This window comes from Elephas maximus, chromosome 13, assembly GCF_024166365.1.
Source record: "Elephas maximus indicus isolate mEleMax1 chromosome 13, mEleMax1 primary haplotype, whole genome shotgun sequence".
Classification (NCBI taxonomy): domain Eukaryota; kingdom Metazoa; phylum Chordata; class Mammalia; order Proboscidea; family Elephantidae; genus Elephas; species Elephas maximus.
The window spans coordinates 104,387,333-104,404,162 of record NC_064831.1 but is presented as its reverse complement, the minus strand read 5'-3'; the positions used below and the strand labels follow the sequence as shown (position 1 = coordinate 104,404,162).

Genomic DNA, 16,830 nt, shown 5'->3' with positions numbered 1-16,830 from the left:
CTCATTAGAGGGAGAGCAACTGGGATTATGTAGCAACGTGTATATAAGTTTTTGTGTGAGAGACTGACTTGATTTGTAAACTTTCACTTAAAGTACAATAAAAATTAAAAAAAGAACACAGCAGAAGTGGCAATATTAATCTCTGACAAATAGACTTTAAAGTAAAATCCACCACAAGGGTAAGTAAAGACACTACATAATGATTAAAGAGTCAATACACCAGAAGGACACAGCCATAATAAATATTTACACACCCAACTACAGGGCTCCAAAATACATAAACAAACTCCAACAGCATTGAAAAGAGAAATAGCTGCACGCACCACTTTCTGTGAAGGACAGAACGTCCAAAAAGAAGCTCAGTGAAGACATGGAAAGTCTAAATGCCACAATCAGCCACCTTGATCTCACAGACATATACAGAGCACTCCACCCAACAGCAGCCAAGTACACTTTCTTTTCTGATGCACATGGAATGTTCTCCAGAATAAACCACATATTAGGCCATATAGCAAGCCTGAACAGAATCCAAAACACTGAAATATTACAAAGCATCTTTGCTGACCATAAAGCCATAAAAGTCAAAATCAATAATAGAAAAAGCAAGGAAAAAATCAAATATAGGTGAACTGAACAACACCTTGCTCAAAAAGTATTGGGTTATAGAAGAAATTAAGGATGGAATAAAGAAATTCACAAAATCAATTGAGAATGAAAACACATCCTACCAGAACCTTTGGACACAGTAAAAGCAGTGAACAGAGGTCAATTTATAGAAATAAATGTACACATCCAAAAAGAAGAAGGGCCAAAATCAAATTAACCCTAAAACTTGACAAATAGAAAGAGAGCTGCAAAAGAAACCCTCATACACCAAGGAAAGGAAATAATAAAAATTAGAGCTGAAATAAATGACATAGAGAATAGAAAAACAATTTGAAAGAGTTAACAAGAACAAAAGCTGGTTCACTGAAAAGATGAACAAAATTGATAAACCACTGGCCAAACTGACAAAAGAAAAAGAGAACAGGAAGCCAATAACCTGAATAAGAAATGAGATAGGCAATATCACAAAAGATCCAACTGAAACTAAAAGAATCATAACAGAAGACTATGAAAAACTGTACTCCAACAAATTTCAAAACCTAGAGGAAATGAACAAATACCTAGAAACACACTACTTACCTAAACTAACACAAGCAGAAGTAGAACAACTAAATAAAACCATACCAAAAAAAGAGATTGAAAAGGTCATTAAAAACTCCCAATAATAATAATAATAATAATAATAATAATAATAATAAAAGCCCTGGCTTTGACGACTTCACTGAAGAATTCTACCAAACTTTCAGAGAAGAGTTAACACCACTACCATTAAAGGTATTTCAGAGCATAGAAAAGAATGCAATACTCCTGAACCCATCCAATGAAACCAACATAACCCTGATACTAAAATGAGGTAAAGACACCAAAAGAAAAAAAAAAAATTACAGACCTATATCCCTCATGAACGTAGACACAAAAATCCTCAATGAAATTCTAGCCAATAGAATTCAACAACATATCCTAAAAAATAATTCACCATGACCAAGTGGGATTCATACCAGGTATGCAGGAATGGCTCAACATTAGAAAAACAATCAATGTAATCCATCACATAAAAAAAAACAAAGACAAGAACCATATGAACTTGTCTTTTGCATAAAAGGCATTTGACAAAGTCCAACACCGATTTGTGATAAAAACTCAGCAAAATAGGAATAGAAGGGAAATTCCTCAACATAATAAAGAGCTTTTTTACAAAGCCAACAGCAAACATCATCCTAAATGGATAGAGTCTGACAGCACTTGCCTTGAGAATGGGAACCAGACAAGGATGCCTTTTATCCCCACTCTTACTCAACATTATGCTGAAGGTCCGAGCTAGGGCAATAAGGCAAGAAAAAGAAATAAAGGGCATCCAAATTGAAGAAGAAAAATATCCCTATTTGCAGATGATATGATATTATACACAGAAAACCTCAAAGAATCCACAAGAAAACTATTGGAACTAATAGAAGAGTTCAGGAGAGCATCAGGGTATAAGGTAAACATTCAAAAATCAGTTGGGTTCCTCTATATCAACAAAGAGAACTTCGAAAAGGAAATCACCAATCAGCACAATTTACAACAGTCCCTAAGAAGATAAAATACTTAGGAATGAATCTAACCAGAGACATAAAAGACCTATACAAAGAAAACTACAAGACATTACTGCAAGAAACCAAAACAGACCTACATAAGTGGAAAAACATACCTTGCTCATGGAGGGGAAGACTCAACATTGTGAAAATGTCAGTTCTATCCAAAGCAATCTACAGATACAATACAATCCCAATCCAAGTTTCAATGACATTTTTTAAGGAGATGAAACAAATCACGAATTGTGTATGAAGCGGGAAGAGGCCTCAGATAAGTTAAGCATTACTGAAGAAGAACAAGGTGGGAGGTCTCACACTACCTGATTTTAGGATCTATTATACCGCCACCATAGTCGAAACATCTTGGTAGCAGTATAACAACACATACATAGACAAATGGAACAGAATTGAGAATCCAGACATAAATTCATCCACCTCTAAGCAGCTGGTATTTGACAAGGCCCAAAGTCCATTAAATGAGGAAAAGACAGTTTTTTAACAACAGTGGTGGCACAACTGGATATCCATCTGCAAAAAAAATGAAACAAGACCCATGTCTAACACCACACACAAAAACTAACTCAAAATGGATCAATAATCTAAATATAAAATCTAAAATGATAAAGACCATGGATGAAAAAATAGGAACAATGCTAGGAGCCCTAATACATGGCATAAACATTGTACAAAACATTAGTAACAATGCACAAACACCAGAAAAGAAACTAGATAACTGGTAAAAAACAAAAACAAAAACAAAAAAAACTGGTAGCTCCTAAAAATCAAACACTTTTGCTCATCCAAAGACTTCACCAAAAGAGTAAAAAGACAACCTACAGACTGGGAAAAAGTTTTTGGCTATGACAAATCCAATCAGTCTAATGTCTAAAATCTAGAATATACTGCAAAACCTCAACAAGAAGAAGATAACCCAATTTAGAAATAGGCAAATGATATGAATAGGCAGTTCACCAAGGAAGACATTCAGGTGGCTAACAGATACATGAGGAAATGCTCAGGATTGTTAGCCATTAGAGAAATGCAAATCAAAAGTACAGTGAGATACCATCTCACTCCAACAAGGCTGGCATTATAATCAAAAAACCTGAAATAATGTTGGAGAGGTTGTGGAGAGACTGGAACACTTACACACTGCTGGTGGAATGTAAAATGATACAACTACTTTGGAATTCCATTTGGTGCTTCCTTAAAAAGCTAGAAATAGAATTACCATACAATCCAGTAATTCCACTGCTCGGAATATAGCCTAGAGAAATATGAGCCATCACATGAATAGATATATGCACACCCATGTTCATTGCAGCACTGTTCACAATAGCAAAAAGATGGAAACAACCTAGGTGCCCATCAGTGGAATATATGCATCTAAGAACAACGATAAATCAGCAAAACATCTCACAACATGGATGAATCTGAAAGGCATTATGCTCAGTGAAATTAGTTGCAAAAGGACACATATTGCATGAGACCACTATTGTAAGAACTCAAGGAAAGGTTTAAACATGAAGAAAACATTCATTGATGGTTACCAGGGTGGGAGGCAGGGAGAGGGGAATTCACTAACTAGACAATAGACAATTATCTTCGGGGAAGGGAAGGACAACACACAATATTGGGGAAGTCAGCACAACTGGATGAAAGCAAAAGCTAAGAAATTTCGTGAACACGACCAAACATTTTGAGGGACACAGTAGCAGGGGCAGGGGTATGGGGACCATGGTTTCAGGTAGTATTTAGGTCAATCAGCATAACAAGGTTTATTGAGAAAATGTTCTGTACACACTTTGCTGAGTGGCATCTAAGTCTTAAAAGCTTGAGAGGGGCATCAATTGGTCCCAACCCACCTGGAGGAAAGGAGAATGAACTCCATATACCTAAAATGTGGAAACGGTTTTAAAACTGTGAATGGATAGAGGGGTGGCAGCTGCAGAAGACCACCAGCAGCAGAGAATGTGCAGTAACAGAATCAGAAGATCAGCACCAGACAGTGCTGGGGCTAATCCACAGAGTGAGAGAGTTGAGTGCCTGTGTGCAAGAGGCTTTCTGATGGAGTAGGGTGCCTCTGGGTGCTTATCAGTGGAGCTACAGAGCTTTGGAACACTTGTCCCAACAGGGCAAGTGCAGAAGTGAGGTCTGAAGAGCTGAGAGGCCAAGAAAGCAGAAGAGACAAGGAACACAAGAAGCCACGCTGCCCCAGTCTCAAAAGGTGTGGTCATGACCTCTGGGGTTTCAAAGGGTAGAGACATGGCCTTTGGTGTTTCTAAGGGCAGAGTCACCACTCAGACAGATTAGGAGAATGGTGCGCCAAAAGCTGAGAGAGCAGAATTGCTGTCCCAGTGGGCCTGGAAAGTGGAGCTGAAGCCCAGGGCGGAGGAGCCTCCACTCAGAATCCAGAAAGTGTGGCCAATACCTAGAGTCTGGAGGGCAGGGCCATTGTGTAAATTGTCTCAGAGAATGGAGGATTATTTTCAGAGCCTTGAGGGCTAATGTAATGTGTTCTGCTGACTTACATGGTGGCTGTTATCGCTTCTTTTCTTCCAGTTTTTCCCATTTGTAATGGAAATGTCTAGCTTGTGTCTGTTCTGCCATTGTACATTTGGAAGCAGATAACTTGTACTCTAGATTTCACAGATGAAGAGGAATTTTTGGATTTTGGACTTGGAGTTAAGACTTTGGCTATGGGGTGAATATGTTTTGCATGTTGCAAGGATATGATTTCTGGGGGACCAAAGGGTGGATTGAATTGTATTCCCCAGAAATGTGTGTCAATTTGGGTAGGCCATGATTCCAGCATTGTGTGGTTGTCCTCCATTTTGTGATTGTAATTTTATGTTAAGAGGATTAGGGTGGGATTGTAACACCCTTACTAAGGTCACATCCCTGATCCAATGTAAAGGGAGTTTCTCTGGAGTGTGGCCTGCATCATCTTTTATCTTATAAGCGATAAAAGAAATGGGAAGCAAGCAAATAGTGGGGACTTCATACTGCCAAGAAAGCAGTGGCAGGAGCAGAGTGCATCCTTTGGACCAGGGGTTCCTGTGTGGAGACCCTCTTAGTCCAGTGGAAGATTGATAACAAGGACTTTTCTCCAGAGGTGACAGAGAAAGAAAGCCTTCCCCTGGAGCTGATGCCCTTAATTTGTACTTCTAGCTTACTGGACTGTGAGAAAACAAATTTCTCCTTGTTAAAGCCATCCACCTGTGGTATTTCTGTTACAGCAGCACTAGATGACTAAGACAGTAGACAAAAATTATCTCAGGTGAAGGGAAGGACAACACACAATAGAGGGGAATTCAGCACAACTGGAAGAAAGCAAAAGCTAAGAAATTTCCTGAACACAACAAAACACAGAGTAGCAGGGGGAGGGATCTGGGGACCATGGTTTTGGGGGACATCTAGGTCAATTGGCACAACAAAGTTTATTAAGAAAATGTTCTGGATCCCACTTTGGTGAGTGGCATCTGGGGTCTTAAAAGCTTGTAAGTGGCCAGCTAAGATGCATCAATTGGTCCCGACCCACCTGGAACAAACAAGAATGAAGAACATCAAAGACACAAGGAAAATATTAGCCCAAAAGACAAAAGGGCCATGTAAACCAGAGACTCCATCAGCCTGAGACCAGAAGAGCTAGATGATGCTTAGCTACCACCAATGACTGCCCTGACAGGTAACACAACAGAGAATCACTGACTGAGCAGGAGAAAATTGTGGTGCAGAACCCAAATTCACACACACACACACAACAGACTTAATGGCCTGATTGACACTAGAGGAACCCTCAAAGACATGGCACCTAGACTCTGTTAACGCAGGACTAAAACCATTCCCAAAGCCGACTCTTCAGACAAAGGTTAGACTGGACTATAATACATAAAATAACACATACAAAGAGTGTGTTTCTTAATTCAAGTAGATACATGACACTAAATTGGCAGCCCCTGTTTGTAGGCAGGATGAGAAGGCAGGAAGGGTTAGAAACTGGTTGAATGGATACGGGAAACCTGGGATGGAAAGGGGTAAAGTGCTGTCACATTACAGGGATTGCAACTAAGGTCACATAACAATATTGTATACATTTTCATATGAGAAACTAACTTAAGCTGTAAATTTTCACCTAAAGCACAATTAAAAAAAAAAGACACAAGGGAAAGATTTGTCCAAAGGACTGATGGACCACAACTACCATGACCTCCACCAGACTGAGTCCAGTACAACTAGACAGTGTCCAGCTACCACAACTGACTACAATAGGGGGTCCCAGACAGAGCTGAAGAAAAATGTAGAACAGAATTTAACTCACAAAGACCAGGCTTACTGACCTAACAGAGGCTGGAGAAACCCCGAGAGTATGGCCCCTGGACACCCTTTTAGCTCAGTAATGAAGTCACTCCTGAGGTTCACCCTTCATCCAAAGATTAGACAGGCCCATAAAACAAAATGAGACTAAAGGGGCGCACCAGCCCAGGGGCAAGGACAAGAAGGCAGGAGTGGACAAGAAAGCTGGTAATAGGGAACCCACGGTTGAAAAGGGAGAGTGTTGACTTGTCATGGGGTTGTTAATGAATGTCATAGAACAATGTGTGTAAAAATAAAGTCGTAGAACAATGTGTGTACTGACTGTTTAATGAGAAACTAGTTTGTTCTTTAAACCTTCATCTAAAGTACAATACAAAAATAAATTGCATTAAAAAAATAGTCTACAGATGACTAAAATTTAACCAGGTGGGAGTGGTAGACATGGGGAGCTTGTGGAATAGTGTAGTGTGAAGTACTTCCAAGAATGAGGGCAGAAAGTAGTTCTCCAGACGGGTTTATCACAGGACTTGGAAAGTAGTTTTACTTTCCTCCCGTGCAGAGACAGCTCTTCTAGCACTTTCTAGAGTAAGGAAGGAGGAGGAGCACTCAGTAATGATCTTGAGGCAGTCCCAGCATGCTTGTCATCGATTCTTATGAAAAAAGAGACTTTCAAGACTCAATTTTACCATCTGTATAGTGGGGATAACTAACTACCTTACATAATTTTTAGTAAGCATCAAAAGAGCATATAAAACAATAAATATCTTAAATATGGGAATACTCATTGCTGGCAAGTCAATTCCAACTCATAGCAATCCTATAAGACAGAGTAGAACTGTCCCATGGGGTTTCCAAGGCTGTAATCTTTATAGAAGCAGGTTGTCACATCTTTCTCCTGCACAGCAGCTGGTGGGTTCAAACTGCTGACCTTTCAGTTAGCAGCTGAGGGCTTATCCACTGCTCCACCAGGGCTGCTCCTCAAATATTGGAATAGAGCTGTGATTTTTGGTAGAGTTCTAAGACTCAACAATAATGTATTTTTACAGATAATTTAAAATTTCAATACTCGCTTATGTTGGTGAACAAATTTAAGACGTTAGTTCTGATCAAATAATTAGAAGCAATAATGTGACTTCGTAATGGATAAAATGATACAAAGTATCATGTGTGCCAGGGAATATATTAAACAAAGACACTTGGAAGCCCACAATCCATTACTGCACCAGATAAAATATTCTGAAAACTGTGTACTAGCCACAGAGAGTAAAGAAGCTTTTTGTAGCAATGATAACATGCAAAAGCCATTGGCCTCACAGTGGCAGGGTCTAAAGTTAGCTCTAGAATAGATTGATGGTGTTGCTTTAGGCCATACCCACAATGTCCCTGAGATTCAGTCCCTCGTCTACAAAGTAAATATAAATTTATTTTATAAATGTTATTTTGTAAAAGCACATGTTCCACATTCCTCAAAATGTATGGTGTCAAGAGAAGATCATAAAATTTTTTAGGTATAAATATTGTCATGATATACTAAACGTTATAGTCTATTCAGGACCAAAGGAAAGATAATTTTGATACTAAGGAGTAACTAATTAAATACAATTTTAAAAGAAAAGGTATATTCAGATGTGATTCATACCATAGGATTTCAATTTTCTCGGCAGATGAGCAGTGCATTTGACCAAGCACTGCCTTCTCCCATTTCCTCTTTGAATTAGAGAAGGAGAATGAATCACTCGCACAGTGGATTTGAAAACTTCTCACTCAATCTTGTGAACAAAGACGACCTTACTATTTTAAAAATTCTGACTCTAAAACTTGGACTGATTTATTACCAGATTACATTCAGACGAATATGACAAAAAGCGAAGAAGAGGCCAAATTTGGAGCATCTTCTGCATAAGCTATTTTAAACATATATTCCTATTTGCATTCGAGATATGGCTCACCGTAGTCCTCTGTTAAATCATGTCTCATTAAATAAAGTAAAAGCAGCTGATTTAATGGGCTGTTTATTAAACAAAGCCAGTGTCTAACTCTCACAATCCCCTCTCACAGGAAGTACATTAAGATACTAATAATAGATTATATATATATATATATGATTCGCAATTACGCAGTTTGCATATATTAGTTCACTTAAATTCATAGCAAGCTTATAAGGGAGATGATAATTTCCTTCTCATCTATGAGAGGAGTGTCTGAGTGGGTCACAGAGGTGGTCCAAGGTCACAGAACAGGTGAGGGGGGCAGCTGCATGCATACCTCGGCAGGTCTGAGTCTAGCATCCGTGCACCAAATCCTCTTGCTCACTCTTCTCCTACTAAACTCTGATAAGATATAAAACTTCATTTATAAAAGGATATATATATATATATGTAGGAATTTGGGAAATCCCTTACAGAAGCTGCTAAACTTAAAAATTAAATAAACTTCAAAAACCTCAGATATTCACATCAAATGATGTGGCTTTTGCCATACCTATTTTTTTTTATAGAAGAGCAGCTCCTTCTCATGGTTACATTAATTGTAACAATTTTACTCTCTGAGGGAGGCTATTTGGTGCCTTGTAATAGAACAGGCACCAGGGGAAAAGCTAGTACTGCAGTCACTTTTGGGCCCCAGCCTTCTGACTTGATCTCATTCTTCAGTGTCAGGGAACCTTTACTAGGACTACTACCATTACAAAGCCACTGCTTAGCATGCTATAAGCAAGCCCCAAATATGCCCTAAGTATGCTCACTGCAAGCTGTGTTTCACAGTTCTGGCTCATCTTACACCCAGGACAGAAAATTCTATGTGCCCTGCCAAAGAGATTTTAGACAACTGAACTCAGGTTCAAAAGACCTCATGGACAACCTACAACCTTACTGTGGCAAAGAAATGAAATAGCATGCAAAATCCTAAAGACTTTATGCAAGAGGGAGAGGAGTAAGTCTGCTCTAAAGATCACAAAATCAGTCTCTCTCTCCCTTCCTTTCTCTTGCTCTTTCTTTCCCTCTGTTACTCCTCCCCCTCAGTCCCTCTCTCTCCCTATTTTCTTTTAGCATCATTATTTTTGTCTTTAATTTTACTGGTTATTTAATGGATATAAAATTCTTGGTTTCTTTCCACACTTTAAATTCCATTATCTTCTGGTTGCCATGGTTTCTGGTGAAAAGTCAGCAATCTGCGTTATCTTTGCTCCTTTGAAGGTAATGTGTCTCTCTCTCCCCCTCCCCCGCTTAGAAGCTTTAAAGACATGCTCTTTTGCCTTTGGCCTTCAGCAGTTCAGTTATTTTCTCTGTATTCATTCGAGTTCACTAGTATACGAAAATGTGCGATTTGATGTTTTTCATCTATTTAGAACAATTCTCAAGTCATTCTTTCTTCAGATATTTCTTTTAACCCATTCTCTATGGCCTCCATTTCTAAGACTACAATTACGCTTATGTTATTAGAACTTTATGTTATATGCCACATATTTATCACACTTTTAAAATATGATGTTGTAATCCTTGTCTGTCTCTGTGTATTGCACACGCAGACAGGCTGTGCCTCAATCTTCTAGCCAGCCATAAGACCGCTAGAAATGAGACACATGCACCCACTGACATCAGCCATTCCATGGGTGCTATATTTATCTGTGACACATGAGACACACAGTGTTGGAAAAGTGAAACTCTTTATTACTATTTATAAAAAGCAAACAGTAAACAATAACAAAAGAGTCTCAAAAGGGAACTTCTTACCCTTCCCCAAATTACCCATGTCCATTTTTAAATGTCTGGACAGAATGCTGTGTTTCAGGTCAGATGCTGTGTTCATGTAACTGTTGCCTCTGGCTACTGCCATGCTGCCCGAGGGGACTTCATGGCTCCTAAGGTTTTTGCTCTGCCACTAAAACAGTTTTAAATTTATAGAAAAATTATGAAGATAGTGTAGAGAATTCCCATATATACATCCTATACCCAGTTTACACTATTATTGACATATTACATTAGTATTGTCCATTTGTTACATTAATTAACCAATTTTGATGTATTATTGTTAACATTATAGTCCACAATTTATTTGTATTTCCTTAGTTTTCCCCTAATGCCCTTTCAATGTTTTTCCATTTCAGGGATATATTCCAGAGTAGGATAATTTATATAGGCTATAGAAACAGATAAACTCAACAAGAATAGTTTTTTTTTTTTTAAATATGATGTACTAGAATAACAATGGCCATCCTCTTCAAACTTCACAATGACTTGTGAGAACCAGCTAGATGGCTGTTATGGGTTGAATTGTTGTGTTATTGTTAGGTGTTGTTGAGTTGGTTCCAACTTATAGTGACCCTATGTACAACAGAAGAAAACACTGCCTGGTCCTATGCCATCATCACAATCATTGCTATGTTTGAGCCCATTAGTGCAGCCACTGTGTCAATCCATTTCATTGAGGGTCTTCCTCTCTTTTGATGACCCTCACTTTACCAAACATGATGTCCTCCCCCAGGGACCATCCCTCCTGATAACATGTCCAAAGAACAAGAGGTGAAGTCTCACCATCCCGACTTCTAAGGAGCATTCTGGCTCTACTTATTCTGAGACAGATGTATTCATTCTTCTGACAGTCCATAGTATATTCAATAGTCTGTGACAACACCATAATTCAAAGGCATCAGTTCTTCTGTCTTCCTTATTCAGTGTTCAGCTTTCATTCATTTATGAGACGATTTAAAATACCATGGCTTGGGTCAGGTGCACCTTAGATCTCAAAGTGACATCTTTTCTTTTTAACACTTTAAAGAGGACTTTTGCGTTGGATTTTCCCAATGCAATAAATCATTTGATTTCTTGACTGCTGCTTCCATGGGCATTGATTGTGGATCCAAGTAAAATGCAGTCCTTGAAAACTTCAATCTTTTCTCCGTTTTTCACGTTCCTTATTAGTCTAGTTGTGAAGATTTTTGTTTTCTTTATGTTCAGGTGTAATCCCCATTGAAGGCTGTAGTCTTTGATCTTCATCAGTAAGTGCTTCTAGTCCTCTTTGTTTTCAGCAAGCAAGGTTGTGTCATCTGCATATCATAGATTGTTAATGAGTCTTCCTCCAATCCTGATGTCCTATTCTTCTTCAAATAGTCTAGCTTCTCAGATTGTTTGCTCAGTGTCTTAGTTATCCAGTGCTGCTATAACAGAAATATCACAAGTGGATGGCTTTAGCAAAGAGAAATTTATTTCTTCACAGTAAAGTAGGCTAAAAGTCCAAATTCAGGGCATCAGCTCCCGGGGAAGGCTTTCTCTTTCTGTTGGCCTTCTCATCAATCTTCCCCCGGACTAGGAGCTTCTCTGCACAGGGACTGCAGGTCCAAAGGATGTGCTCTGCTCCTGGTACTGCCTGCCTGGTGGTATGAGGTTCCCAACTCTGCTTGCTCCTCTTTCCTTTCTTTTTTTAAATCTCTTGAGGTGCAGGCAACACCCCAGGGAAACTCCCTTTACATTGGATCAGGAATGTGACCTGGGTAAGGGTGTTACAATCCACCCTATTCCTCTTTAACATAAAATTACAATCACAAAATGGAGGGCAACCACACAATACTGGAAATCATGGCTCAGCCAAATTGATACACATTTTTGGGAGACATAATTCACCCCATGACACTCAGCATACAGATTGAATAACCATGGTAAAACCCTGACGTACACCTTTCCTGATTTTAAGCCATGCAGTATGCCCTTGTACTGTTTGAATGACTGCATCTTGGCCTATGTACAAAGTTCTTGACGAGCATAATTAAGTGTTTTGGAATTCTTATTCTTCTTAATGGTATCCATAATTTGGTATGATCACACAGTTGAATGCCTTTGCATAATCGATAAAACACAAGTAAATATCTTTCTTGTAATCTCTACTTTCAGCCAAGATCCATTTGGCATCAGCAAATGATAGCTCTCCTTCTGTGCCCTCTTCTGAATCTGGCTTGAATTTCTGTCAGTTCCCTGTTGATGTACTGCTGCAACTGTTTTTGAATTACCTTCAGGAAAATTTTACTTGCATATGATGTCAATGGTATTTTTTGACAATTTCCACAATCTGTTGGATCACCTTTCTTTGGAATGGGCACTAATATGGATCTCTTTCAGTCAGTTGGCCAGGTAGCTGTCTTCCAAATTGCTTGGCATAGGTGAGTGAGCACCTCCAGCATTGCATCCCTTTGTTGAAACATCTCAATTGGTATTCGTCTATACCTTGTTTTTTGCCAAAGCCGTCAGTGCAGCTTGGACTTCTTCCTTCAATATATTCAGTTGTTGATCATACGCTACCTGCTGAAGCGGTTAAATGTCGACCAATTCTTTTTGGTACAGTGACTATGTGTATTCCTTTCATCTTCTTTTACCCTAATACAATATAATAATCTTTCTTTTACCCTGTTATAACACATGTGAGGGGCTCTTGAAGATATTTCATGTATGTTGAATAAACAGACTGAATTATTAACTAGGATGCTCTCTCTCTCTCTCTCTATATATACATTGCATTTTGTCCTCAACCACGACAGATAAATAGTGAATGTCTTCGAAATCCAGGAAACAATATTACAAATGGAATGTCTAGAATGATGCAAACTGTTAATGTATTTCAGAATGTTGTTAGTATTCCATGAGACGTGTTTTCTGATGCAATTAATTTGAGAAATGCTGGATTAAACAAAGTTAGAATGATTTATATAACACAAATCATCATCATGTCTATGTGCATTTGGGACCTTCAGGAAGATGGTGCAGTATGCAGAGTCCCCAGATGATGTGCTTAGGAAACGGGTCCACTCAGGCTAGGATCTCACAGGATCCTGGGAAGCAGTAGGAAATTGTGCAAAGCTGCTGGGAGCCCTGACCACATGTGGAATTTTACCTGAATTCTGGCCATGAGCTCACCCCTCATCGCTGTGCCCTGCCTCAGTCAGTAGGAGACATTTGTACAGACACGCCTCTCACTAAATTATAAATCTTTGTCTTCCCTCCTTAAAGGGAGGAAATGTCCAGAAGATCCTGGATTTCCCAGGAACGCTTTTGCCATGAAATGAGTTAATAGATGATTTAATCCAAGAAAAGAAGTTGATAATATTTTGAGGGTATAGAAAATATTCAAGGAAAAAAAAGCTTACTATGAGCATTTCCACCGTTCCCTAAATATTTTAGAAAGCTTTATAGTAATGTTTTAACAAAAGGTTTTCTTTACCAGTATTTAACATCTCATAGCAACATAATCATTCCTTGTCATAGGCCTTGTCTGACTTCATCACAAAGGCAGCCTAGTGCAGTGGAGAGAAGGTGGGCTTGGACTCACCCCAGCTGCCCTGTTGACATGCTGTGAGCATGTGACCCAACCTCAATGGCTTTGGTTCTTCATCTATAAGAAATACATCCTAACAGTAATTAATGCATGGGCACTGTGAAGCGTAGATGCATTAGTTTATGTAAAACATTTAAACAATAGAGGGTATATTATAAGCACTTAATTTAGTTACCATTGTTATAGTCCAGGTCATCTGGCTAACGGTGCTGCATTTAAGACTGTTTAACCATCAAGGAGCTTTGCAGCTCATTTGGGGAAGTGTTTTACCCAGGGTCCTACATCCAGCTGTCAAAATGGATCTTACATAATGTAAAAATATGGTTCAATCTCTGGGAATGCAGGTAAAGTCAAGTATTATCCCCTTCAGTCAAAGAACTCCATAATCCTAGGATACTTAGGAGAGGGAAGCAGTCTCAGGCAGTAGTTACTCCAAAAGTTACCTTGTCTGTGGCATCCCAATTCTTGTGGATATCACCCTCTATGTGTGCCTAGCCATAGAGACCTTGCCAGCATGATTCTACCACAGAAAATGGTATGAACTTTTGTAAGCCGCATTTTACTGATAAACCAGCTGGGTTTGGAGTCTTATCTAACAATGGGGAAGCTTAATGCAAAGGTTCCCCCAGAATGTTCAGAGCCAGCCTCACAATTTCCTCCAACACATGCCTAAACCCATTCTTCTGTCTGCTCACTTAGTGTTAAAATATTGCTTACTACATTCCCCATTTGCTTCTGGTATCTGTCTTACTCCACATGTCCATCACTTACTGACTTGCTCATTTGACTTCCAGGGAATCTTTTAAATATCACTTCCTTTCCATTCCCATTGCATCTTTCTGACTTGACTCTAATGATTTCGGGCCTACACTTACATGTTCCTCATGACTGATCTCCTTGACTCAAATATTTTACCCTCCAATTAACTTAGGAGAGCATCATAAGAACCATCACAGTCTAGGGGCTTTACACAATCAGTTAACAGCATAGACAATGACCCTACTACCATCATGGAATATGGCCAAAGTTTATAAACCTAATAGATGTATACATTCTACAGTAGATTCAGAGTTGTGATCATGAAATAAAATTAAAAAGGTAAGGAGGCTACTGAGCACTGAGAGTATATGAGATTTTTAATATGTTTGTCAGGGTGGGATTCAATGAGAAGGTGATATTTGAGCATGAACTTGAAGGATGTAAGGGAGTTGATAGCGCAGAAACCCTGGAGAAAGGTATTCTAGACAGAGAGAAGAGCCACTCAAAATCATGAAGTGAAAGCATGTCTGGTATTGCTGAGGCCAAGTCAGAGAGGGGCCTGTGGATGGGTTGTGTGAAACAGGACATTGGGGCCAGATCATTTAGTGCCCTGTGGTCCATCGAAGAGACTCTGTTAATTGCTCTAAGTAGAAAGGGGAGCCATGGTAAGTTTTGAACAATGAGGAGGCTAGTCCTATATTTGAGGAAAGGTACAGTAGTGATGCTGATCGGGGTGGTAGCTGTGGAAGTGACAGAAAGCAGTCATGTTTAGAATGTACGGGAAGATAGAGTCAATAGAATTTGTTAATATATTGAATACGAAATATAAGAGAAACGGAAAAGAAGATGATGAACTCGAGACTTTTGGCCTGAGCAACTGAAATGATGGAGTGGTCATCATCTGGTCTGAGAAGACTGCACGTGGGATGTCTTGTGGAGATCATTTAGGACATGCTAAGTGGGAAATGTCTCTTAGATGTCCAGGAGGAGATATTAAGGATACAGTTGAATCCATGAGCCTGGAATTTACAAGATATTTGACCAGAGGCTGGAGATTTAATTTTGGGAGTTAACATGATAGAAGCCTGGTTGAGACATATTTGAATACATTAATAGGTGAAATGTCTCTTCATCCAATGGCATGCGTTATAATATGAATATAATGATCACTTAATAAAACAAATTGGTGAGTAATTAATGTGCTCAATCTACTGGGAAAACAAAAACAAAAACCTCAAAAAGTTAGACAAAGTTTAAAGTACAGGAAATTAAGAAGCTATAACTTAGAACTCAAAGGACATTTCACACTAGCTTCTTTTATTTGTGGATTTTCAATAATCTTTGATTATTATCATGTATGTGAAAAGTTGTAGAACTCTCATCAGCAGTAAAATAGTTTATATAAATATGGTCAGTAACTAGTAGTCCTAGTTTTGTTTATGGGCGTAATGAAATAGGCTCAATTCAAAAATATAAGTCCATTCTATTCACCCCCTTCCTACCCCAATTAAAACTTTAAAAAAATCTTTTCACTTTTAAAACAGTTGTTTTACCTCGAATATCACCTCAGTATCACGGTTTCCTTAAAATAATTAGTTAAAAACACACCTACGAAAGGAATTCTTATTAAGGGTATGGTTATGCGTAGTTAGCCTTAGGCTTCAGGGGAAGAAAAAAAAATCTTGTTTTGGTAGCCATACTTCTTTAATTCCTACCTGCAGATGTGGTCACAGTTTCTGTGGTGTTTCTGAGGCCCATGAAGTCAAACTGATAAAGGCGCCATGATTTCTGGTCCGCTGCCTCAACTGAATTTTTCCTCCATCTGTAAATCATTTCTTCTTTGGGGTAGCCATCTAAAAATACAGAACAAATATTAACACTTGAAGATGTAGATTTATAAAACATTTATGTGAATATTATAATTCTGACCACCTAATAGAAGTTATAATTTTAAGCCATATTATTTTTCTTAAAGACACAGAAACTCCTAAATGAATAAGTAAATGCCACCTAATACAGAGAGTTCCTGCTGCCAGTCTTCATGGCTAGTAAGGGGTTCCTCAGCCGCCAGCCTAGCATTTGTCTATGTGTTATTGCGCTGTTAGCAGCCCTCAAGTTGACCCCAAATCATGGCAACACCACGGATACTGGGATAGGCAGTTGTGCTCCATCAGGTTGTCACTGGCTGATTTTCAGAAGTAGATCACCAAGCCTTTCTTCCTGGTTCATCTTAGTCTGGAAGTTCCACTGGAAC

The 16,830-nt window shown here is 38.8% G+C and overlaps 1 protein-coding gene across 1 annotated transcript in view; it reads right to left on the bottom strand.

Moving 5' to 3' along the window:
* GABRG3 (gamma-aminobutyric acid type A receptor subunit gamma3) overlaps positions 1-16,830 on the bottom strand; it is a 966,133-nt gene that overhangs the window by 82,238 nt on the left and 867,065 nt on the right. The window contains exon 6 of the mRNA XM_049905849.1: positions 16,292-16,429. Coding sequence (XP_049761806.1) covers positions 16,292-16,429 — 138 coding nt within the window. The remainder of the gene's footprint in view (positions 1-16,291; positions 16,430-16,830) is intronic.